Source organism: Palaemon carinicauda, chromosome 37, assembly GCF_036898095.1.
Source record: "Palaemon carinicauda isolate YSFRI2023 chromosome 37, ASM3689809v2, whole genome shotgun sequence".
NCBI classification, from domain to species: Eukaryota; Metazoa; Arthropoda; class Malacostraca; order Decapoda; family Palaemonidae; genus Palaemon; species Palaemon carinicauda.
The window spans coordinates 50,950,521-50,977,036 of NC_090761.1; the positions used below are offsets into that span (position 1 = coordinate 50,950,521).

Here is a 26,516-nt window from a genome sequence, read left to right on the forward strand (position 1 = left end):
GCCAAGAGCCATCCACAGCTCCCGGTTGGAGTCCTTGTTCTCCCCTCCAAGACGCGACTAGTGATCAGGATGACATGCTTTTCTGTCCTGGTCTGGCGCTACAGCCTTGCATAAGAAGAGCGTAACACTTGAGACTGGATCTGCAGACTTTTTCTAAGCATTAGTAGAGTGAAAAAGGTACCTATAGAACACCTTTTGTTCTGGCCTTGTTAGACCATGAAATGCCCCTACCCTGCAACCAGTGTTATCAGATGGATCTACCACCAGAGAGTTATGGGTTCCTTGACTGGCCAGACAGTACTACATTTGATCCTTCTCTCGGCTTACGGTTCTTTCTCTTTGTGTACACATTATTATTATTATTATTATTAAATGCTAAGCTACAACCCTAGTTGGAAAAGCAGGATGCTATAAGCCCAGGGGCCCCCACAAGGAAAATAGCCGAGTGAGGAAAGGAAATAAGGAAAATTAAAATATTTTAAGAACAGTAAAAACATTGAAATAAATATCTCCTACATAAACTATAAAAACTTGAACAAAACAAGAGGAAGAGAAACTAGATACAACAGTGTGCCCGAGTGTACCCTCAAGCAAGAGATCTCCACTCAGGACAGTGGAAGACCAGGGTACATAGGCTATGTCACCACATACGCCGAATAGTCTGGCCTATTCTTTACAGATTCTCCTCTGTCCTCTCCTCATACACTGACAACACTGAGATTACTAAACAATTCTTCTTCGTTCAAGAGGTTAACTACTGCACTGTATTTGTTCAGTGAATTACTTTCCTCTTAGTAAGGGTAGAAGAGACACTTCTAGGAGGATACACCAAAATCAAACCATTGTTCTCTAGTCTTGGGTAGTGCCATAGTCTTCCACTGTTTTGGGTTAGAGTTTTCTTGCTTGAGGGTACACTCAGGCACACTATTCTATCTGATTTCTCTTCCTCTTGTTTTGTTAAAGTTTATATAGGAAATATTTCTTTTAATGTTGTTAGTCTTAAAATATTTTATTTTTCAATATTAAACTTACCCGATAATCATGTAGCTGTCAACTCCGTTGCCCGACAGAATTCTACGGGAGGGATACACCAGCTATCACAATACTAGAAGGGGGTGTACTCACCAGCGCCACCTGTGGCCAGGTACTACAGTACTTCTTGTTGACACCTCCTCAATTTTTCCTCTGTCGTGCTTCCGGCAAGACGTTCTGGGATACGCTTATGATCTTGGAGTATTTTCACGGCTTTTGGTGAAGTATTTCTCTCAGATTTCGGCTGTCGCTTTACTGGAAAACTTCTATATTAGCTTAGATAGCTATTATTTAGTTCTGATTAATGGTTAACGATCTTTTTGCTTGATTTGGAATCCCCACTTGGCTAACTCTTTGATTCAAGATGTCTGACATTTCACAAGCCCCACCCCATAGACGATGTAGGTCTTGTAATAGGCGTATTCCGAAGGCCTCGGTAGATCCTCACACCGCTTGTTCTGACTGTAGGGAAAGACCCTGTCAGTTGGAAGATCGATGTGAGGAATGTGCCGGACTTTCGGAACTTGATTTTGTCCGATTTCTTAAGTATTCAACCAAGTTAGAGAGAGAGAGAGTTAGGAGGAGTTCTTCTCGCTCTTCACTTTTTTCCTCACCTCATGATCCCCTACCTTTTCCTCCCCCTGTAGTGGCTACCCCCGAACCTACTATTTGCCCTCAACCTGATATGTCTGTTGTTTTGCGTGCCATTCAGGCTTTAGGTGACAAAGTGGAGTCGGTGGTTAGTGATCATAAGTCTCTTATGGCCGAAGTCAAGGAACTTAAGGTCAAGAGTGCAGTGGGTGGTAATAGTGCCAGTGCTGTGACGAGTGCTAGTGTCAGTGCAGTGCCAAGTGCTAGTGTCAGTGTCAGTGTGGTGCGTGAGGGTACTTCTGTGCGTGCCAGTCGTCCTCCCAGTCCGGGACCTCTTGCAAGCTCCCAAGCCCAGGGGAGAAGCAATGTCGAAGGGCAAAAGGGTTCGGCAGGCCTTGATCGGCGCACAGAAGTATCCTCGGTGGTTGCGGGCGTGTCTTCCAGAGACCGTCACTCCCACCCGCAGACGATTGAGCCCGTCTTTTACTCGTCTGCTGAAGAATTGTCAGGGAGGAAACGTTGGACTCAGGTCTCAAGACCTCTCAAACGCAGAGTCCAGACCTCAAGAGCTCTACAACCTGGCTGCAGTCATTGGATCAGCTCTGACTCGCCGCAGTCATCAGTTGAATGCACACCTCCTAAGAGGAGTAAGGTGCTGCCGCAACAGATCTCTTCTGTTAAGGCTTTGCCTCAGCAGACCTTAGTGTCTGCCGACCCCAAGTTGACTCTACTGCAGTCCATGCAGTCACAACTTGCGGTCTTGATGCGTGAGTGTCAGGCTGAGAAGGTTACACCTCCTCCTGCGATCGCTCCGCCTAACCGCAGTCCTGTCTGCCAGGCGTACGATGTTGAGGCTCCTCAGGATACCTTACCACGTACTGAGTTGCCAGTTTCCAGCGGTGTGCAGCTACCTCCGCCTTCCTTAAGGCAACCTCAGCAATGGGAACAGGAAGCTTATACCTTACTTCCTCCGCTTCTACTTGCGGTTCCACCAGTGAGGCAACACTCTCTTGAGGTACAACAACCTCTCCCATCCATGAGGCAGACTCCTCAGCTCTCGCTGCAGCGACCTCAACCCTCCTCAAGGCGAGAGCCTCAACACCTTAGCCTTGCGCCTCAGGAACCTCAACTCGCGAGACAATTACTGCGTTCTGCGCAGCCACTACCTCAACGCTCGCAGCTCACACCTCAGGAACCTCAACTCGTTCCTCAGGAACCTGCTACTGCGCATCCACCAACCTCACAGCAAGCGCAACTCTTGAGTCAAGACACTCATGCCAGGAGTCAGCCTCCTCCACCCATGTGCCTACCTTCTGCTACTCCTTTTGACCAGCCTTTGCAGCCTGAGCCTCAGGTGTTGCCTCAACAGAGACTTGAGGATGTAACCACAAGCGTTTTTGCTCCCGCTCGTGCAGATTCTGCTGTTCAGCATACCTTACCTCTCACTTCGCTACACTCTGGTGATGAGGTTTCTGATGATGAGGCTGCACACCTGGATCCCTCATCAGACGTGGATGAATCCAAGTCTTCTCCGCCTCCTATTGACTTTCGTAAGGTCTTGGCTCTTTTCAGAGAGGTATACCCAGACCATTTTGTCTCTGCTACCCCCCGCTCTCCGCCATCTGAGTTTTCGCTGGGCATGCAGCCAGCCAAGTCAACTTATACTAAGCTCGTCTTTGCAAGGTCCTCTAAGAGAGCGTTAAGAATTTTAGGGGAGTGGTTGCAGTCTAAGCAGCAACTAGGAAAGACTTCCTTTATGTTTCCTCCGACTAAGCTCACTTCTAAAGCGGGCGTTTGGTATGCCACAGGAGAGGAACCAGGCTTGGGAGTACCTGCCTCTGCCCAGGCTGACTTCTCAAGTTTGGTAGACTCTCCTCGTAGAACAGCAATGAGGCGCTCTAAGGTTTGCTGGACCTTCTCCGATCTAGATCACTTCCTAAAGGGTGTATTTCGAGCCTTTGAGATGTTCAATTTCCTAGACTGGTGCCTGGGGGCCCTTAGCAAGAAGACCTCCCCTGCGGACAAGGACTCAGCCATGCTCTTAATGTCCTGCATGGATAAAGCTATTAGGGATGGATCTGGCGAGCTTGCTTCAATGTTTGTGTCAGGAGTGCTTAAGAAAAGGGAGCAGCTTTGTACCTTCCTTTCCTCCAGCATCACACCTTGTCAAAGGTCTCAACTCCTTTTCGCTCCGCTCTCTAAGTTCCTGTTTCCCGAAGAGCTTGTTAAGGACTTGTCTGCGGCCCTGATACAAAAGGACACCCATGATCTTGTGGCCTCATCAGCTCGTAAGACTAAGGTTGCTACCTCAGTCCCCAGGACTTATCGCACCCCAGTGGCTGATACTCCTGCTACGAGGTTTATTCCGCCCTTTCGTGGTAGAGCCCCCAGCCGAGGAAGCTCCCGTCCAGACTCTTCCAGGAGCAAGTCTAGGAAAGGTTCCAAGGCTTCTAAAGGCAAAAACTGACTCTCCTCCTCTCCAGACAGCAGTAGGAGCCAGACTCAAGATCTTCTGGCTAGCCTGGGAAAAGAGAGGTGCAGACGCCCAGTCTGTCAGTTGGCTGAGGGAGGGTTACAGGATACCATTCTGCCGCAAACCCCCTCTGACCACATCTCCCATCAACCTCTCTCCCAACTACAAGGAAAAGGACAAGAGGCTAGTGTTGCACCAGGAGGTGTCGCTCCTGTTACAGAAGAAGGCAGTGGTTATAGTCCGGGACCATCAATCCCCGGGCTTCTACAACCGTCTCTTTCTGGTGGCCAAGAAGACAGGAGGTTGGAGACCGGTGCTGGACGTCAGCGCGCTCAATGCTTATGTCACCAAGCAGACGTTCACGATGGAGACGACGAAGTCGGTCCTAGCAGCGGTCAGGCAGGAGGACTGGATGGTCTCGTTGGACCTGAAAGATGCTTACTTTCACGTTCCTATTCATCCAGACTCCCAACCTTTCCTGAGATTCGTTTTTGGAAAGGTTGTCTACCAATTCCAAGCCCTGTGTTTTGGCCTAAGCACAGCTCCTATGGTGTTTACGCATCTGATGAGGAATATAGCAAAATTCCTCCACTTATCGGACATCAGAGCCTCCCTTTATTTAGACGACTGGCTGTTGAGAGCCTCCACGAGTCGTCGCTGTCTGGAGAGTCTCAACTGGACTTTGGACTTGATCAAAGAACTGGGTCTGTTAGTCAATCTAGAAAAGTCCCAGCTCATTCCCTCACAATCCATTGTGTACCTGGGAATGGAGATTCGGAGTCAGGATTTTCGGGCTTTTCCATCGGCCCCAAGGATAAGCCAAGCCCTAGATTGCATCCTGAGCATGCTGAAGAGGAGCAGTTGCTCGGTGAGACAGTGGATGAGTCTCACAGGGACCCTTTCATCGTTGGCCCTGTTCGTCGAGCTAGGGAGACTCCACCTCCGCCCTCTTCAATTCCATCTAGCAGCTCATTGGGACAAGGGTTTGACTCTCGAAGCAATCTCTATCCCAGTCACCAAAGAGATGAAGACCACTCTCTTGTGGTGGAAGACCAATCTCCTTCTCAGGGAGGGCCTATCGTTGGCGATTCAGACCCCCAATCTTCATCTCTTCTCGGATGCATCGGACTCGGGCTGGGGCGCGACCTTGAACGGACAGGAGTGCTCGGGAACGTGGAACGAGGAACAGGAAACGCTCCACATCAACTGCAAGGAGCTACTAGCAGTTCATTTAGCCCTATTGAACTTCAAGTCCCTCCTGCTAGGCAAGGTGGTGGAGGTGAACTCCGACAACACCACAGCCTTGGCTTACATCTCCAAGCAAGGAGGGACCCATTCGAGGAGCCTATACGAGATAGCAAGGGACCTCCTCATTTGGTCAAGAAGTCTAAACCTCACCCTAGTTACGAGGTTCATTCAGGGCAACATGAACGTCTCAGCAGATCGCCTAAGCAGAAGGGATCAGGTCATCCCCACGGAATGGACCCTCCACAAGAGCGTGTGCAACAGACTTTGGACCTTGTGGGGTCAGCCGACAATAGATCTGTTTGCCACCTCCATGACCAAGAGACTTCCTTTGTACTGTTCCCCAGTTCCAGACCCAGCAGCAGTTCATGTGGATGCTTTTCTGCTGAACTGGTCCCATCTCGACCTTTACGCATTCCCACCGTTCAAGATCATAAACAAAGTCCTTCAGAAGTTCATCTCGCACGAAGGGACACGGCTGACGCTGGTTGCTCCCCTTTGGCCTGCAAGAGAATGGTTCACAGAGGTACTACAATGGCTGGTCGACGTCCCCAGGACTCTCCCTCTAAGAGTGGACCTTCTACGTCAACCTCACGTAGACAGGTTGCACCCAAACCTCCACGCTCTTCGGCTGACTGCCTTCAGACTGTCGAAAGATTCGCTAGAGCTAGAGGCTTTTCGAAGGAGGCAGCCAGTGCGATTGCCAGAGCAAGGAGGGTATCCACTCGTAGAGTCTACCAATCCAAGTGGGAAGTCTTCCGGAGCTGGTGTAGAGCCAATGCAGTGTCCTCTACCAATACCTCTGTGACCCAAATAGCTGACTTCCTATTACATCTTAGGAATGAGAGATCCCTTTCAGCTCCTACGATTAAAGGGTACAGGAGTATGTTGGCTTCAGTTCTCCGCCACAGAGGTTTGGACCTTTCTTCCAACAAGGACCTTCAAGACATCCTTAAGTCTTTTGAGACTTCTAAAGAACGTCGTCTACCCACTCCAGGCTGGAATCTAGACGTAGTCTTAAGGTTCCTTATGTCACCTAGGTTCGAACCTCTCCAGTCAGCTTCTTTCAAGGACCTTACCCTCAAGACTCTTTTTCTCGTCTGCCTTGCAACAGCTAAAAGAGTCAGTGAGGTTCATGCCTTCAGCAAGAACATTGGGTTCACATCCGAATCTGCAACATGTTCTTTACAGCTCGGATTCTTAGCTAAGAATGAACTTCCTTCACGTCCTTGGCCTAGATCGTTTGAAATTCCTAGCCTCTCCAACATGGTAGGTAACGAGCTAGAAAGAGTTCTTTGCCCTGTCAGAGCTCTGAAATATTATCTTAATAGGTCAAAACCTATTCGAGGACAGTCAGAAGCCTTATGGTGTGCAATCAAGAAACCTTCGAGGCCCATGTCCAAAAACGGGGTTTCGTATTATATAAGGCTTCTGATTAGAGAAGCCCATTCTCACTTGAAGGAGGAAGACCTTGCTTTGCTGAAGGTAAGGACCCACGAAGTGAGAGCCGTAGCTACTTCGATGGCCTTTAATAAAAACCGTTCTCTGCAGAGCATAATGGATGCAACCTATTGGAGGAGCAAGTCAGTGTTTGCATCATTTTATCTTAAAGATGTCCAGTCTCTTTACGAGAACTGCTACACCCTGGGACCATTCGTAGCAGCGAGTGCAGTAGTAGGTGAGGGCTCAGCCACTACATTCCCTTAATCCCATAACCTTTTTTAACCTTTCTCTTGAATGCTTTTATTGTTGTTTTTATGGTTGTTACGGTAGGCTAAGAAGCCTTCCGCATCCTTTTGATTTGGCGGGTGGTCAATTCATTCTTGAGAAGCGCCTGGGTTAGAGGTTGTGTAGAGGTCCTTTAGTAGGGGTTGCAGCCCTATATACTTTAGCACCTTAGAGTTGATTCAGCCTCCTAAGAGGAACGCTGCGCTCAGTAAGGAAGACGAACTTAAAAAAGGCAGAGTAACGGTTCAAGTCGACTTCCTTACCAGGTACTTATTATTTCATTGTTATTTTGAGATAACTGATTATATGAAATACGGGATACTTAGCTATCCTTTAATCTTGTACACTGGTTTTCACCCACCCCCCTGGGTGTGAATCAGCTACATGATTATCGGGTAAGTTTAATATTGAAAAATGTTATTTTTATTAGTAAAATAAATTTTTAAATATACTTACCCGATAATCATGATTTAATTGACCCTCCCTTCCTCCCCATAGAGAACCAGTGAACCGAGGAAAAATTGAGGAGGTGTCAACAAGAAGTACTGTAGTACCTGGCCACAGGTGGCGCTGGTGAGTACACCCCCTTCTAGTATTGTGATAGCTGGCGTATCCCTCCCGTAGAATTCTGTCGGGCAACGGAGTTGACAGCTACATGATTATCGGGTAAGTATATTCAAAAATTTATTTTACTAATAAAAATAACATTTTTCCTTGTTTCTTTTCCTCACTGGACTATTTTCCCTGTTGGGGGTCCCTGGGCTTATAGCATCCTGCTTTTCCAACTAGGGTTGTAGCTTAGCAAATGATAATAATAATAATACAGTAAGGGTATCGGCTTTTCTTTAGTCTTCCGAAACAACCTGTCCATAGCGTAAGTCTTGCAGGAAGGATTCTGGAAACCAATCAGCTCTGCCCACTACATTCAGGAGTACACCCACAAGTATTTCAATGTCTCCATCCTCAGACCTGTGGTAGAGGTTTGACATGTTGTGTGATGAACCTTGCTCCCTCACAGGACAAGAAGCATCTCTTCTAAAAGAGCGGTCTCGATCCCACGTATGAAAGGTTAGAATGTCTGGCTATTTTTTCTTCTTCCCCCCTCTTTGGGGTATAGCTGTTATGCCTTTATGAGCTGGGCTGGATGCTAGATGCAGGTAAGCAGTTTGACTGAGTAACTTTTATGCAAACCTGTTTCTCATAAATGACCATAAATTTGTACATCATATCCTTTGGGATATAGGTTCTTATATGATTGCGTACCAGTTATCTGCCAGGGACCTAGCCTATCATCTGCAGCACCTTCATGCTCAGATTGTTAGGAGCTCAACAGAAGTCATCAGTTTTGCTCCTTTCTAAGACCAAAGCGCATCGACATTTCTCGGGTTAGTACACCAGCCAGATTGCTTAAGCATTGTAGAGGCTGTCCAAGGAAAGAACTGGTAGTGATTTTTATGGACTATCGCCATCTATAGGATGAGTCTCCTCTTTAAGGAAAATTATTTACATTGGTTTATGAACAAATCACATATTTTTAAAGTAATTTGTGTTTCTTTACTATACAAAACTGAGGACCTCAACCACGTTGCAAGTCTTAGGTTAAAAGTCAAAATAAAGGTCATTCCACCTGCTAGCACTCTGTTTACCTTTTTTAAAAGCTTAATGGCTGCTTCAGCTTTGCTGAAGCCATACTCCTATTATAGAACTGAGGTTTGTAAAGTTATTAAAAATACATATTTAAAAATTAGTGATTTTCAGATGATTGGGGGAAAATTTACTAATCTTATAGTATGAGTTTGATTAAATATATAAAAGTCACAAGACTGATTGATGAAAATTACGTGAGGACTTCACAAGAATATTCTGGAAGATTAATGAACAAGACTCAAATGTTTAAATAGGGATTACTCATTGTATGTGTAAAGTATTACCAGCTCCTTTTGTTTCCTCTTTTTATTTATTAAGGACTTGACCAATGGGGACTAATTTCTGACTCACAAAATGCCTTATTATAAAGAATAGGTTTGTAGTAAAATATATAGCCTATGTAACTTAAGAAATGTTCCACTGAGGTTAAGTACAACCAACTACAGTATTTACACAAGAAATTTGTCATGGACATAAAATTGTACTGTACTAAAGAAAACTCAAAATCCGTTCTTTCAATTCGACTTTATTCACTCATGTATAAATACACACATATGCATACAAAATAAAGTCTTTCATCACATTTACATCCATTCAGTAGGACCCAAGATGCTTTACAAATGCCCCAAAACAGTTCGTCTCTTTAAAAAAATAACATGTCTCCAAAATAAAGAACTCCAAGAGCTTACGCAATGCAGAAATGCTTTAGAATGTTTCAGCAAGCAGAGATTTACTGAATTAAACCTAAAGAAAAATTAGACAAAACATTTCAGTTCCAAACATAAGTATGCAAATATAGATTTAAATATGCGATAACATGGGTTCTGGTGAAAATATAACCCAGCAAGCCTGCTTGCTTTTCCCCCATTACATGCCTTTACATTAGTGAATAAAAAATATCGGTGATAAGGCACCCCATCGAGGATCCACACTTATAGTACACCCAAACATTCAATTTGTTTTCTAAATTGATTGATTTAATGTAAACCAACCCAAGATACCTTGAAATTCATATTGTAACATCTCTGAAAAACAGTACTGGATATATTCAAACTAATCAATGTTACAGAAAAAAAGAATTATGCTGTGGACGGAGCTAAAACAATACGGTAATGAAAGTACAGTAAAATCTTGATGCTACAAATCTATCTATTTAAATAGGTAAATTTTTAATGCTGAAATAATTATTATAAAAATCTCATCCTTGGTACTGTAACACAGAAACCTGAAAGTGAAGTACAATACATTGTAAACCAGTAATAAACAAAAATACAAAATGCATTTCCTGTTATTCTAATGCATTTACAAAATGATTTACTTATTTAACAATACCTCTGCTCCTATACCAAACCCTAATGTATAGAAAAACAGAAATAAAAAGAAAGCTCCTCAGTATTTATAGTATTTTCTGACATGTCTGTATTCTTGATAAATCTATACATTACAGGAAAAATAAAGGTATATGAAAAGTTAAACAGAATTATAGAAGTAAAATTCTTTTGCGCACTACAGTATTAGGTAAATCTCATGATTAACTAAAGAACTTTTTACTGTATATAAAAAATAAAATAGAAAGCTATACAGAGAATGTTCAAGTAAAAATAATGATTCTAAATATATATATATACAGTATACAGATTGGTATACTGCATATGTATATTATATGTGGAAGGGCAAAAGACATGATGATAAATATTTAAGGTATTTAACAACTTTTGGATTAAAACATTCAAAACCTTTAGAAAGAGTTGAGAGAAGTTGAAGGAAATAAAAAAGAAAAAAAAAAAAATAGGAAAGATTCATTCATTCTAAAAAAAAACATACAATGATAGTGGCTCACTATGAGCATTTAAATAACAATAAAAATCTTTCTAATTATTCCATACACTATATGACTAGTGAGTATATATTGGGAGCGGGTGTCCTTCCGTATTAAACACCCACTTATCTACGCTGTATATACTTTGGTCATCCATAAAGAGGAGATACAGATATTTGAGAGTTTCGCCAAGGAAGAACGACTCCATCTTATCTTTAGGTTTCGTGCTCACTGTACTTTTGACGTTCCCTATAGAGGTGTAACCCCATTCAACTTTGCAGTAAGTTTCAATTCCCTGAAAATAAAGGATAAACAACTAGTTACCAAACCAACTTTATACGGCACACTTATGAAGATAGAATGCAAAAATAGCTGAATAGTCAATAAGAGGAGAAAACTATACTGTATGTTGGAATGTATAAAAGAAAAATAAATTAGGTTTAATAGATACATACTAATGCCTTCATACCTAATTACATGACTAATAATTTGCCAAAATGATAATCCTGCACATTGAGAAGAGAAGGAAGCTCATCAAATAGGAAAGTGACCTCAACATCACACCCATCTTCCTCAAGTGTACTTCATGCAGTTCACCGAAGCCATTACTTAATGGTCTTTGAAGAGTTCCTTTGGCCATAGTTACCACTGCTGTCCAACTGGATAATATTTGCGAGGTTTTCTCCCTGTAGCACTTGGGCACTGAATTATCTATCAGGCATGAAGAAATTCATATATAAGATCAAATTCTTGAGGCTCCAGCTTTGCTTAAGAATTATTGCATGTTGGGGAAAAGTAGCACGAAGAGAGGGTTTTCTATGTACAAAAAAGAATATCCCCCCAAAAATAATTTATGAATTGTACAAGAATTTTTTAAAATGGAGGGTTGGAAAAGGGAAAATCCAATTTTGGGGGAAGATTTGTTTACCAAAGGACTTAACTGAAAAGGTTAGGATAGCGAATACAACATGAAAGGATATATCAAAGAAAAATTGTCTTCCTTGCCCCTGGGCCAGTGTATCAGCATGCAAATCACATACTCTTGTGTATAGACTGTAACCCAAGGGTGCAGGTTCTATTGAACCTGACATCGCATCTTACCTCCAATACGGAATTTGGATGCTAACTGAGAATCATTACTAATATTGAAGACGATACTTACTCTGAAGTTAGTTTCTTTCCCTGCAACCATCTCAGTTATGTCCCACTTCATGAGTCTCGGGAGGCAGGAGTGTCTTGGGGGGGACCACACAGCAATACCCTAAAAATAGGTTTTAACTTTTGTCAAAACCCCTTTTTGGGGGGTTGAGCTGCTGTGTGGTTCCCAAGGAAACCAAGCAGATTCCCAATTCTTGCTTACATATGAGACGAGAAAAGACTAAGAAGTTAACCCAATCACCTCATGACAATAGATCCCTGTAGAAGGCAAAACTAGATGACCATCATTGTACCTCTGCTATGGATCCTGTTGAGGATCTTACTCATCAAACCAATTTCCCCTGTAGGTACCATGATTGAGCTGGGCACCACACACAAATGTTGAACCACTAGGTGTTTGTTCCAGATAATGTCTTATTAACACCCTATGCTAAGTCCAACCTGTTTCAGATAACGTCTTATCAACACACTACGCTAAGTCCAACCCATAAAGCTTTGGAGATCTAAAATTGCATTTTAGCAAACAAGGCTAATGCAGAGGCAATTTTTCTCCCCATAGGTTTCATGGATAGTGGATCAGTCTTTGATGAAGGATAGAGTGAATCAATCTTTTTTTGATGAAGGAAGTTACAGGCCCTGAAGAAAGAAACATGGAGGTCTGGGTATTTAGAAACATTTTACTAGCAACATGGATATCTGGAAAAATGCTTGCAGTACTGTATACACAGGACAGATGTCACCACAGCTAAGTTGTAAAGCCGAAATATAAAGAAGTTTCCACTTCAGGAGAAGTTTTTCATTCTTGGCTAGCAAGAGAACAGTGTTGCCAAAATTCGGCAATTGTGAGGGTAATGACGGAAAAATAAATCTACAAAGGGATCTCCATTTCAATTTCCGATTTCTGCTTTACTCTGTCCGGAACGGAAAATATTTCTGCATAGTTATCAAGGTTGTTAAGCTAATTTTGGCATGTAAATCTGTTTTATATTTGGCCACTATGCCGGGGAAGGACTTGAGGTACTACCTTAAGGAAACTATAAAAGCTCGCCGCCCAGTATCAGCACTCTTTGTCAGCCCGGGGAAAGCCAAGAGAAAGCTCTTTCTCGGCTTGGATTCGCTAGGTCATGGACCGTTTAATCTGGATATGTCTCCTCATAGAGGAGATCTATAGCTCATAACATTAGGATCAGGAGTACGCCCCTAGCATTTATGGAAACTACTCTGTGATGCAGGCCTCATCAGCAGACGGGTGAAAGCGTCAAATCACCTTTAACATCCACTTCCTGCAAGACGTGACCCACAGGAACATGGAGACACTCCCCATTGTCCCTGTGGTGGCTACACAATAAATGGTTTATAACACCTCAAGTTCCTTGATGGACAAGAAGCAGAGGGGGAGGACAGTCTAACCATGGTTAAGTCTGGGATGAATGACAAAGAATGACAGGCTCTTTCTTTCTTTCCTCTTAACCCTGCGAGGTAACAGCACTCTGCAAAGCTGGCCTCCACTGTCTTGAAGTAGAACCATTTACCTGGTGTAACCTGGTATAGAGAAACATACTTGTTACGTCCCCTTACCCCCGGCAAGTGGGGATTGGGTAACATCTATGGTTGATTCTAAGATTGCTGAGACCACTAACCATGCTTTTTACAACTTGTTTAGCGAAGTGTCAGTTTCTCCCTGTTACGTGTGGAGCACGTAAGGGAAAACCCTGGGTCAAAGACCAGCCACTCTGTCCAGATTTCCAACCTCCTAGCCTAGCACAAAGTGTATGCATATGGAAAGCTAGGATTTCGAGGTTGCCTAGCACAAGGTGTATAGTAAACATAGGTTAAACTAAGGTTTCAAGGTAGCCTAGCACAAAATGTATGCATAGGTTAAGGTGTTGAGGTAGCCTAGCACAAGCTAAAGTGTATGCATAGGGTAAACTAGGGTTTCACGGTAGCCTAGCACAAAGGTATGCAAAGATTAAGGCATTGAGGTAGCCTAGCACAAGCTAAAGTGTATGCATAGGGTAAACTAGGGTTTCAGGGTAGCCTAGCACAAAGTGTATGCGTAGGGTAAGGTTTCTAGGTATCCTAGGACAGGATAAAGTGATTGCATAGGGTTTGCTTGAGTTTCGATGCAGCCTAGTACAGGCTAAAATGTATGAATATGGTAAGCTACTGTAGAGGTAGCCTAGAACAGGATATGCATAAGACTACTTCTTTAAAAGTATTTTGCAGACGACCATCTTTTCACCCAGCAGTGTGGTCAAAGGACGCTTTACTAGCTGCTACATATCACTCATGGAATCAAATTCCAAAACCTTTCCATTACATAAGAAATTCTCAGGAAAACCAAGACAATAGAGTTCATTATAATCATCATCTTCTTTCCAGGGTCTTCCTGGGCTTACCTAAAGAAAATTTTATTAGATAAAAAATTTGGAATAGTAGCAAGGTAAAGTTAAAGAGGTTAGACAGTGGGGTACCTGAAAAGCAGAAAGAAAGGCAGCTAGGACCAAAAAGCAGCAGCAAAGAGTCTATAATATTATTAACACAAATTATATTACTAGTTAGAAGCAATATGAACATCAAGTGAGCATGGAAATAAGAAATTTTAATGTTATGATTCTATTAAAATGTGACAATAAATAATGAATGAGAAGTCAATTGATGTTTACTAAAGAAAACTATTTTTAAAGTACAAGTCAATTCAAATAAAATTATAACATTCAATCATCTGCACAACTGTCCGCATCAGCCAAATATATGTAAATGTTTCTTCAGCATCTCTTTCAGTTATAAAATACTTTAGGCTCATCTTTTCTGCATCTTCAATTTTAAAACCAGTCGCATGACTTTAAAACACAGTAGGCTACAGAAAAATATACTATACTTTGTAAAGAAAACTTTTCTTAAATAAAACTACATAAACATTACAAACTTCAGTTACCTGAAACATCTGCCATCCCCAATCTTGATATGTTTTATTTCCTGTTAGATGATACATATACCATAGTGATTCTATGGTTTCTGGTCGGAGGAGATAGTGGGCATCATTGCTCTTCACAAAGAAATCCTCATTCATACTTGTAGGCTAAAACAGAAAGATAGAAGTCTGAAAATTTACACCACATTTCAAGGAACACAATTAGAAAGTATGGACATTGTTAGAAAGCTAACTGAACATAGCATAGGACAAAATTTTTCAAAATAACCTACAAAAATAAGATTTACTAAACTATAAATCAACAGAATTTCACGTTTCATTATTACCATTATTTACTAGCTATTATTATTATTATTATTATTATTATTATTATTATTATTATTATTATCAGCCAAGATATAACCCTAATTGGAATAGCAGAATGCTAGACGCACAAGGGCTCCAAGAGGAAAAACAGCCCTGTGTAGAAAGGAAATAAAGGAGTAGCAAATAAAGTATAAATGAGACTTACAAAAGAGGAAATTATAAAAGAAATTATAAAATACATTAACATAGAAAAAATCATTAAACAGATAGGTCATATTATGAACTATGAAATGAGACATGTCTACATATTTAACAAAAATGCATTTGCAACAAGTTTGAACTTCTGAATCTGAAGTTCCACTGATATGGCTGCCAGAGTAGGAAGATCATTCCACAATCTGGTCATTACAGGAATAAAACTAATAGAATACTGTACTGTGCAGTATTATGCCTTATGATCGAGGATGAAAGACTGGTAGAATTCACTGCATTCCTATTATCACTAACTAGATGGCACAGTCTAGGAAAATTTGAATGCAAATGATGGTTAGAATTATGAGAAATCTTATGCATCATGCGCAAAAAACTATCAAAGACATAAGAGATTAATATCTACATCAAGGATAAGGAGTTTAATATACCACAAGTTTTTGTCCTACAGATTAAGATGAGAGCCAGCAACTGAAGACTAGACAGGAGATTAATATTCGAAATAGCAAACTGAAATAATTAATAAAATTCCTTCGGATAGATTGAGCCCCAAAAATCTTGAAAGCCTTTACCAATATGCCAGTTGTTTGAGCAATTGAGGAAGAAACATACCAAATGTGTTTTTAAAATGTTATTTTCATTAGTAAAATAAATTTTTTAATATACTTACCCGGTGATCATATAGCTGTCAGCTCTGCTGCCCGACAGAAAAACCTAAGGACGAAATACGCCAGCGATCGCTATACAGGTGGGGGTGTACATCAACAGCGCCATCTGTCGAGCAGGTACGCAAGTACTCCATGTCAACACAGAACCAATTTTCTCCTCGGCCCACTGGGTCTCTATTGGGGAGGAAGGGTGGGTCCTTTAATTTATGATCACCGGGTAAGTATATTCAAAAATTTATTTTACTAATGAAAATAACATTTTTCAATATTAAACTTACCCGGTGATCATATAGCTGATTCACACCCAGGGGGGTGGGTAGAGACCAGCATATATGTTAACATTAAGAGCTAAGTATTTCGTATTTCATTTTAGCAGTTATTCAAAATAACAAACATAAAATTAATAAGTACCTGGTAAGGAAGTCGACTTGAACAATTACTCTGCCTTTTTTAAGTACGTCTTCCTTACTGAGCCTCGCGATCCTCATAGGATGCTTAGCGACTCCTAGGAGCTGAAGTATGAAGGGTTGCAACCCATACTAAAGGACCTCATCAAAACCTCTAATCTAGGCGCTTCTCAAGAAAGAATTTGACCACCCGCCAAATCAACCAGGATGCGAAAGGCTTCTTAGCCTTCCGGACAACCCAAAAAACAATAATAAAAAGCATTTCAAGAGAAAGATTAAAAAGGTTATGGGATTAGGGGAATGTAGTGGTTGAGCCCTCACCCACTACCGCACTCGCTGCTACGAATGGTCCCAGGGTGTAGCAGTTCTCGTAAAGAGACTGGACATCTTTAAGGTAAAATGATGCGAACACTGACTTGCTTCTCCAATAGGTTGCATCCATTACACTCTGCAGAGATCTGTTTTGTTTGAAGGCCACTGAAGTTGCGACAGCTCTAACTTCATGTGTCCTTACCTTCAGCAAAGCATGGTCCTCCTCATTCAGATGGGAATGAACTTCTCGAATCAAAAGTCTGATATAATAAGAAACTGCATTCTTCGACATTGGTAAAGAAGGTTTCTTAATGGCGCACCATAAAGCTTCTGATTGTCCACGTAATGGCTTAGTACGTCTCAAATAGTACTTAAGAGCTCTTACCGGGCATAGTACTCTTTCTTGTTCATTTCCAACCAAATTAGCAAGGCTTGGAATATCGAACGATTTGGGCCAAGGACGAGAAGGAAGTTCGTTTTTGGCTAAAAAACCAAGCTGTAAGGAACATGTAGCCGTTTCAGATGTAAATCCAATGTTCCTGCTGAAGGCGTGTATCTCACTGACTCTTTTAGCTGTAGCTAAGCAGACGAGGAAAAGAGTTTTCAAAGTGAGATCTTTAAAAGAGGCTGATTGAAGTGGTTCGAACCTTGCTGACATAAGGAATCTTAGTACCACGTCTAAGTTCCAACCTGGTGTGGCCAACCGACGCTCCTTCGAGGTCTCAAAAGACTTAAGGAGGTCCTGTAGATCTTTGTTGTTGGAAAGATCTAAGCCTCTGTGACGGAAGACTGCTGCCAACATGCTTCTGTAACCCTTGATCGTGGGAGCTGAAAGGGATCTTTCCTTCCTTAGGTATAAAAGGAAGTCAGCTATCTGAGTTACAGAGGTACTGGTTGAGGATACTGATTTCGACTTGCACCAGCTTCGGAAGACTTCCCACTTCGACTGGTAGACCTTGAGAGTGGATGTCCTCCTAGCTCTAGCAATCGCTCTGGCTGCCTCCTTCGAAAAGCCTCTAGCTCTCGAGAGTCTTTCGATAGTCTGAAGGCAGTCAGACGAAGAGCGTGGAGGCTTGGGTGAACCTTCTTTACATGCGGCTGACGCAGAAGGTCCACTCTTAGAGGAAGTGTTCTGGGAACGTCTACTAGCCATTGCAGTACCTCGGTGAACCATTCTCTCGCGGGCCAGAGGGGAGCAACCAACGTCAACCTTGTCCCTTCGTGAGAGGCGAACTTCTGCAGTACTCTGTTGACAATCTTGAACGGGGGGAACACATAAAGGTCTAGATGGGACCAATCCAGAAGAAAGGCATCTATGTGAACTGCTGCTGGGTCCGGAATCGGTGAACAATAAATTGGGAGCCTCTTGGTCATCGAGGTTGCGAACAGATCTATGGTAGGCTGACCCCACAAGGCCCATAGTCTGTTGCATACATTCTTGTGAAGGGTCCACTCTGTTGGGATGACTTGACCCTTCCGGCTGAGGCGGTCTGCCATGACATTCAAGTCGCCTTGAATGAACCTCGTTACTAGGGATATGTTTCGATCTCTTGACCAGGTGAGGAGGTCCCTTGCGATCTCGTACAACGTCATCGAATGAGTCCCTCCTTGCTTGGAGATGTACGCCAAGGCTGTGGTGTTGTCGGAGTTCACCTCCACCACCTTGCCTAGAAGGAGGGACTTGAAGCTTCTCAAGGCCAGATGAACTGCCAGTAGCTCCTTGCAGTTGATGTGCAACGTTCTTTGATCCGTATTCCACGTGCCCGAGCATTCCCGACCGTCCAATGTCGCACCCCAGCCCGTGTCCGATGCGTCCGAGAAGAGAAGGTGGTCGGGGGTCTGAACAGCCAGTGGCAGACCCTCCCTGAGGAGAATGTTGTTCTTCCACCAAGTCAGTGAAGACTTCATCTTCTCGGAAATAGGAACCGAGACCGCTTCTAGCGTCTTGTCCTTTCTCCAGTGAGCAGCTAAGTGAAATTGAAGGGGGCGGAGGTGGAGTCTCCCTAACGCGATGAACTGGTCCAGTGATGAAAGCGTCCCTATCAGACTCATCCACTGTCTGACTGAACATCGGTCCTTCTTCAGCATGGACTGGATGCATTCTTGGGCTTGACTGATTCTGGGGGCCGACGGAAAAGCCCGAAAAGCTTGACTCTGAATCTCCATTCCTAGGTATACTATAGTTTGGGATGGGACGAGTTGGGACTTTTCCATATTGACCAGGAGACCCAATTCCTTGGTCAGATCCAGAGTCCACTGTAGATTCTCCAGACAGCGACGACTTGACGCAGCTCTTAAAAGCCAGTCGTCCAAATAGAGGGAGGCTCTGATGTTTGCTAAATGCAGGAATTTGGCAATATTCCTCATCAGTTTGGTAAAAACTAGAGGTGCCGTGCTTAGGCCAAAGCACAGGGCTTGGAACTGGTATACAACCTTCCCGAAAACGAACCTTAGAAAAGGTTGGGAATCTGGGTGGATGGGGACGTGAAAGTAAGCGTCCTTTAGGTCTAACGAGACCATCCAGTCTTCCTTCCTGACCGATGCTAGAACCGACTTTGTCGTCTCCATGGTGAACGTCTGCTTTGTGACAAAGACATTCAGAGCACTGACGTCTAGCACCGGTCTCCACCCTCCTGTCCTCTTCGCCACTAAGAAGAGGCGGTTGTAGATGCCCGGGGATTGATGGTCCCGGACTATGACTACCGCTCCCTTTTGTAGTAAGAGAGACACCTCTTGCTGTAAAGCTAGTCTCTTGTCCTCCTCTCTGTACCTGGGAGAGAGGTCGATGGGAGTTGTTGCTAGAGGGGGCTTGCGCAAGAATGGAATCCTGTACCCCTCCCTGAGTAACTTCACAGACTGTGCGTCTGCGCCCCTGTTCTCCCAGGCCTGCCAGTAGTTCTTGAGCCTGGCTCCCACTGCTGTCTGAAGAAGGTGGCAGTCAGACTCTGCCTCTAGAGGACTTGGAACCCTTCTTCTTGCTCCCACGTTGACTTCCGGCACGAGCACCTCCTCTGCTGGAGGCTCTGCCACGAAAGGGCGGAATGAACCTCGATGCTGGAGTGTCCATCCTGGGTCTAGGCACGGAGGGCAAAGGGGTGGCTTTGCGTGCGGATGACGCCACCAGGTCATGAGTGTCTTTCTGGATCAAGGAGGCGGCAATCTCCTTGATCAACTCTTCAGGGAAGAGACACTTCGAGAGCGGAGCAAACATAAGCTCCGACTTTTGACATGGGGTGACTCCAGCTGACAAGAAGGAGCAAAGGTGATCCCGCTTCTTGAGGACCTCGGACACGAAAGAAGCCGCAAGCTCACTAGAACCATCCCGTATGGCTTTGTCCATGCAGGACATAATGAGCATGGAAGTTTCCTTATCAGAAGGGGAGGTCTTCCTGCTCAACGCTCCCAAACACCAGTCCAAGAAGTTAAAGACTTCGAATGCACGGAAAACTCCCTTCATAAGATGGTCCATATCCGAAGGAGTCCAGCAAATCTTGGAGCGTCTCATAGCCAGCCTGCGGGGAGAGTCTACCAGACTTGAGAAGTCGCCCTGGGCAGAGGCAGGAGCTCCCAAGCCGAGAACTTCTCCCGTGGCATACCAGACGCTAGATCTGGAAGCAAGCTTGACCGGGGGAAACATGAAGGATGTCTTCCCAAGTTGCTTTTTGGACTGCAACCACTCTCCCAGTACCCTTAAAGCTCTCTTGGACGAGCGAGCGAGTACGAGCTTCGTAAAGGCAGGTGCTGCTGACTGCATGCCTAAAGCGAACTCAGAGGGAGGCGAGCGTGGTGCTGCAGACACAAACTGATCCGGATATAAATCCTTGAACAGCGCAAGCACTTTCCTAAAGTCTAAGGAGGGAGGCGTGGTCTTGGGTTCGTCGATGTCCGAGTGTTGGTCGTCAAGATGTGCAGCTTCGTCATCATCAGAGTGTCCATCGTCTGAATGTTGAGGAGGAAGAGGCAACGGAGTAGGTAAAAGCTGGACGGCTGAGTCCGGCAGCACGGGTGCATGCGTGGCTGCACTGGACCCAACGTCATGCCACTGTTGGTCAGTCTGAGAACTGGCAACAACCATAGCTGAGTGGGTGCGCAAAGCGTCTACTCCCGACTGTGGACGGATAGCGGAGACCACCGTGGGTTGCGGAGGCTGACGCACCGCGTCAAAACACGGCAGCCTAACTCCACCCTCCTGTTGTTGTGGTAGCACACGAACGTCAACGGAGGGTTCCGTGCGTCTGTGAACGTCAGCATGCGTCTGGCAGGGTCGACTGCGCATAGGTGGAGGAGCTCTCACAGCTGGAGTGTGGGAGCAGGCAGCCACAGCGTCTGCTGGGCGCACAACCGTGGTAGGTTGTAGGCTAACGGGTGCAGCGTCAACCTTCTCCGCACGATACTCCTGCATAACCGCAGCTAACTGAGTCTGCATAGACTGCAGCAAAGACCACTTAGGGTCTACAACAGCTGGTGCGGCAACAGACGGAGTTACTGCCTGTTGCGGTACCACTTTGCCTCTCTTAGGAGGTGTGCAGTCGTCGGAGGACTGCAGCGAGTCTGAACTGACCCAGTGGCTACACCTGGGCCGTTGGACTTGCTCGGAAGGGACCTTGCGTTTAAGAGGCCGTGAGACCTTGGTCCATCGTTTCTGGAGTGAAACCTCTTCCGCAGACGAGGAATGAACGGGCTCACTCGTCTTCTTGTGGGTGGGACGATCTAGGCAAGATACGTCCGAAACCACGGAGGGAACGTCTGTCCGCTGATTAAAGCCTGTCGAACCCTTTGGTCGTACGACATTGCTTCTCCCCTGGGCTTGGGAGCTTGCAAGAGGTCCCGGACTGGGAGGACGACAGGCACGAACAGACGCACCCTCATGCGTAACACTGACACTTTTCACTGCACTAACACTCACTTCACTTCCCACTGCACTTTTACCTTTCAACTCCCTGACGTCAGCCATGAGTTGATTGCGGTCATTCGCCAATGACTCGACTCTCTCACCTAGAGCCTGGATGGCACGCATCATATCTGCCATCGAAGGTTGATGAGAGCTAGCAGGGGGGTCGGGTGCAACCACTACAGGGGAAGGAATAGGTTGTGGGGCATGGGGAGAGGAAAAATCAATTGAGCGAGACGAACTCCTCCTGATCCTATCCTTCTCTAGCCTACGTGCATATTTCAGGAATTCTTGAAAATCGAATTCCGAAAGCCCAACGCATTCCTCACATCGATCTTCCAATTGACAGGCTTTACCCCTACAATTGGAACAAACGGTGTGCGGATCGATAGAGGCCTTCGGAAGACGCCTTGAACAGTCCCTAGCGCTACACTTCCTGTACTTGGGGACTTGAGAAGGGTCAGACATCTTGAATTAGTCAAAGGGGGGAATTCAAAATCTATCCAAGTCGTCAACAAATAATCCAAAATTCATAAAAAGAATGCAAGGAAGTATTGAAGATAACTTCTGCACAGCGATAGCTAATAACCAGAAATGAATACTTCACCAAATAACGTGAAAATCAATCCAGAAAACAACAGCGTATTTAGTAGGTCTTGCCGGTGGCACGACAGAGAGAAAATTGGTTCTGTGTTGACATGGAGTACTTGAGTACCTGCTCGACAGATGGCGCTGTTGATGTACACCCCCACCTGTATAGCGATCGCTGGCGTATTTCGTCCTTAGGTTTTTCTGTCGGGCAGCAGAGCTGACAGCTATATGATCACCGGGTAAGTTTAATATTGAAAAAAGTAAATTTACAATCAAGAATCACACATACAGTATTTTAAATTAGATTTATACTGCTCATTAATATTATTATTATTAAAAGGAGGTAATTTACCAGCCCTTTGAGTCGGTTAGGGAAATTATCAATGAAAAGACCTGGATGTTAAGGATCCATTGTCCTCGACCTATTAACAATCATACTGTGAGTTTTGTTAGGGTTCATATTCATCCCCCTTAGTTTGCACCATGAACTGATTTTAGGTACAGTAGATCTCTTTTGAATAATTCAACAGAAAGGAATGACAACTGAATGCCCACCCCAAGGCGCTATTTCTACCCCCAATAGAAAATACGCAACTAACGGAACTGAAAAAAACCTTTCTAATCCATTTGCAGAATTTCAGACTGTCGTAATCCGAACAATACTGAATATCATATAGGAGAAGAAAAACTTCAACATAAAATTTGACTGATTACCCTCTGGATAGAGTCACAGGACTTATGCAGTGGGAAAGCTACTGGTGGTCATAAAGTATCCTGTTGAAAATAACAACACATCAGGTAAGGCCACAAAACAAATCTGAATAACCTCACCACCAAGTTAATTTGAAATAAAAGAAACACCATACGGTAAACCATTAACACTCATGATGAAAATCATTAATGAATTCTTTTTATTATGGCAACATAAAAATTGAAAGAGAAAAGAGGGGGGGTAGAGATGTTAGCGCTCCATTCAAGGGCAACCCCCTTTGGTTAGGTTTCCAACACCGACAGTCCCGAGAGAGAGAGAGAGAGAGAGAGAGAGAGAGAGAGAGAGAGAGAGAGAGAGAGAGAGAGAATTCTTTTTATTTGTTAAACCTTAAGAGGTCATGCTTCATAGGTATAAGAACTGTGACTTATAAGTAAGATCCATTTAAATGATTTGAACAGTTATACGTCTAGCCTACTTGAGTAACATTATAAGAAGTAAAGCTATGCATTGTTCTTGGGGACTTCAGCTGCTAAGTGAAATGGGAAGCAGAGATCACTGATAAAGAAGGGAATGATGTAATTGAGTATGCTATTAAGTAATCTAGCACCATTCTGATTAGACAAAAAAACATGAGAAAATTTTATTTTTATTAATAAAATAAATTTTTGAATATACTTACCCGATAATCATGTAGCTGTCAACTCCGTTGCCCGACAGAATTCTATGGAGGGATACGCCAGCTATCACAATACTAGAAGGGGGTGTATTTACCAGCGCCACCTGTGGCCAGGTACTCAAGTACTTCTTGTTGACAGCTCCTCAATTATTCCTCGGTCCACTGGTTCTCTATGGGGAGGAAGGGAGGGTCGATTAAATCATGATTATCGGGTAAGTATATTCAAAAATTTATTTTATTAATAAAAATAACATTTTTCAATATTAAACTTACCCGATAATCATGTAGCTGATTCACACCCAGGGGGGTGGGTGAAAAACCAGTGTACAAGACTAAAGGATAGCTAAGTATCCCGTATTTCATATAATCAGTTATCCACAATAACAATGAAATAATAAGTACCTGGTAAGGAAGTCGACTTGAACCGTTACTCTGCCTTTAATAAGATCGTCTTCCTTACTGAGCGCAGCGTTCCTCTTGGGAGGCTGAATCAACTCAAAGGTGCTAAAGTATACAGGGCTGCAACCCATACTAAAGGACCTCATCACAACCTTTAACCTTGGCGCTTCTCAAGAAAGAATTGACCACCCGCCAAATCAACAAGGATGTGGAAGGCTTCTTAGCCGACCGTACAACCCATAAAAAGTATTCAAGAGAAAGGTTAAAAAGTTATGGGATTATGGGAATGTAGTGGCCGAGCCCTCGCCTACTACTGCATTCGTTGCTACGAATGGACCCAGGGTGTAGCAGTACTCGTAAAGAGACTGGACATCTTTGAGATAGCATGATGCGAACACTGACTTGCTTCTCCAATAGGTTGTATCCATAACACTCTGCAGAGAACGGTTCTGTTTGAAGGCCACTGAAGTAGCCACAGCTCTCACTTCATGTGTCCTTACCTTCAGCAAAGCAAGGTCTTCTTCCTTCAGATGAGAATTTGCTTCTCTAATCAGAAGCCTGATGTAGTAAGAAACTGAGTTCTTAGACATTGGTAGAGAAGGCTTCTTGATAGCACACCATAAGGCTTCTGATTGTCCTCGTAATGGTTTTGACCTTCTTAGATAGTACTTAAGAGCTCTAACTGGGCAAAGTACTCTCTCCAGTTCGTTCCCCACCATGTTGGACAGGCTTGGGATCTCGAACGACTTAGGCCAAGGACGGGAAGGAAGCTCGTTTTTAGCCAAAAAACCGAGCTGCAAGGAACATGTAGCCGTTTCAGATGTGAAACCTATGTTCCTGCTGAAGGCGTGGATCTCACTTACTCTTTTACCTGTTGCTAAGCACACGAGGAAAAGAGTTTTTAATGTGAGGTCCTTAAAAGAGGCTGATTGGAGCGGTTCAAATCCTGATGACATTAGGAACCTTAGGACCACGTCTAGATTCCAGCCTGGAGTGGACAACCGACGTTCCTTTGAGGTCTCAAAAGACCTAAGGAGGTCCTGTAGATCTTTGTTGGAGGAAAGATCCAAGCCTCTGTGGCGGAAAACCGCTGCCAACATACTTCTGTAACCCTTGATCGTAGGAGCTGATAGGGATCTTACGTTCCTTAGATGTAACAGGAAGTCAGCAATCTGGGTTACAGTGGTACTGGTTGAGGAAACTGCATTGGCCTTGCACCAGCTTCGGAAGACTTCCCATTAAGACTGATAGACTCTGAGAGTGGATGTCGTCCTTGCTCTGGCAATCGCTCTGGCTGCCTCCTTCGAAAAGCCTCTAGCTCTTGAGAGTCTTTCGATAGTCTGAAGGCAGTCAGACGAAGAGCGTGGAGGTTTGGGTGTACCTTCTTTACGTGAGGTTGACGCAGAAGGTCCACTCTAGGAGGAAGAGTCCTGGGAACGTCGACCAGCCATTGCAGTACCTCGGTGAACCATTCTCTCGCGGGCCAGAGGGGAGCAACCAACGTCAGCCGTGTCCCTTTGTGAGAGGCGAACTTCTGAAGTACCCTGTTGACAATCTTGAACGGCGGGAATGCATACAGGTTGAGATGGGACCAATCCAGCAGAAAGGCATCCACGCGAACTGCTGCTGGGTCTGGAATCGGAGAACAATACAAGAGGAGCCTCTTGGTCATCGAGGTAGCGAATAGATCTATGGTTGGCTGACCCCACAGGGCCCAAAGTCTGCTGCAAACATTCTTGTGAAGGGTCCACTCTGTGGGGAAGACCTGACCCTTCCGGCTGAGGCGATCTGCCATGACATTCATATCGCCCTGAATGAGCCTCGTTACCAGCGTGAGCTTTCGATCTTTTGACCAAATGAGGAGGTCCCTTGCGATCTCGAACAACTTCCTCGAATGAGTCCCTCCCTGCTTGGAGATGTAAGCCAAGGCTGTGGTGTAGTCGGAGTTCACCTCCACCACCTTGTTAAGCTGGAGGGACTTGAAGTTTATCAAGGCCAGATGAACTGCCAACAACTCCTTGCAATAGATGTGAAGTGTCCTTTGCTCCTGATTCCATGTTCCCGAGCATTCCTGTCCGTCCAGTGTCGCACCCCAGCCCGTGTCCGATGCGTCCGAGAAAAGACGGTGGTCTGGGGTCTGAACAGCCAATGGTAGACCTTCCTTGAGAAGAATGCTGTTCTTCCACCACGTTAGAGTAGACCTCATCTCTTCGGAAACAGGAACTGAGCCCGTCTCTAGCGTCATGTCCTTTATCCAGTGAGCAGCTAGATGATACTGAAGGGGGCGGAGGTGGAGTCTCCCTAACTCGATGAACAGGGCCAGCGATGAAAGTGTCCCTGTTAGACTCATCCACTGCCTGACTAAGCATCGGTTCCTTCTCAGCATGCTCTGGATGCATTCTAGGGCTTGGAAGATCCTTGGGGCCGACGGACAAGTCCGAAAAGCTCGACTCTGACGATCCATACCCAAGGAGACAATGGTCTGGGATGGAACGAGCTGAGACTCCTCAAAATTGACCAGGAGGCCCAGTTCCTTGGTCAGATCCATAGTCCATTTGAAAATCTCCAGACAGCGACGACTTGTGGGAGCTCTTAAAAGCCAGTCGTCTAACGGAGCCGGACACAAGATCATGATACTGCTGCACAGTCTGTAAACTGTCAATCATGGGCAAGCGAGGAAGTACAGTGACAACCCGAATCTGTCTAGACTGTCTGG

General features: G+C 44.4%; 2 protein-coding genes across 9 annotated transcripts in view; one reads left to right on the plus strand and one right to left on the minus strand.

Annotated features, from left to right (window-relative positions):
• Positions 1–26,516, plus strand: part of Dcps (Decapping enzyme, scavenger) — a 178,582-nt gene that overhangs the window by 17,900 nt on the left and 134,166 nt on the right. The window lies entirely within an intron of this gene.
• alpha-Man-Ib (alpha-Mannosidase class I b) overlaps positions 9,227–26,516 on the minus strand; it is a 99,854-nt gene continuing 82,564 nt past the window's right edge. For all 8 annotated transcript variants that reach the window (XM_068361192.1, XM_068361198.1, XM_068361197.1 and 5 more), the window contains exons 10-11: positions 14,632–14,775; positions 9,227–10,830 (exon numbers count right to left, since the gene is read on the minus strand). In XM_068361192.1, coding sequence (XP_068217293.1) covers positions 10,612–10,830; positions 14,632–14,775 — 363 coding nt within the window. In that variant the 3' untranslated portion in view covers positions 9,227–10,611. The remainder of the gene's footprint in view (positions 10,831–14,631; positions 14,776–26,516) is intronic.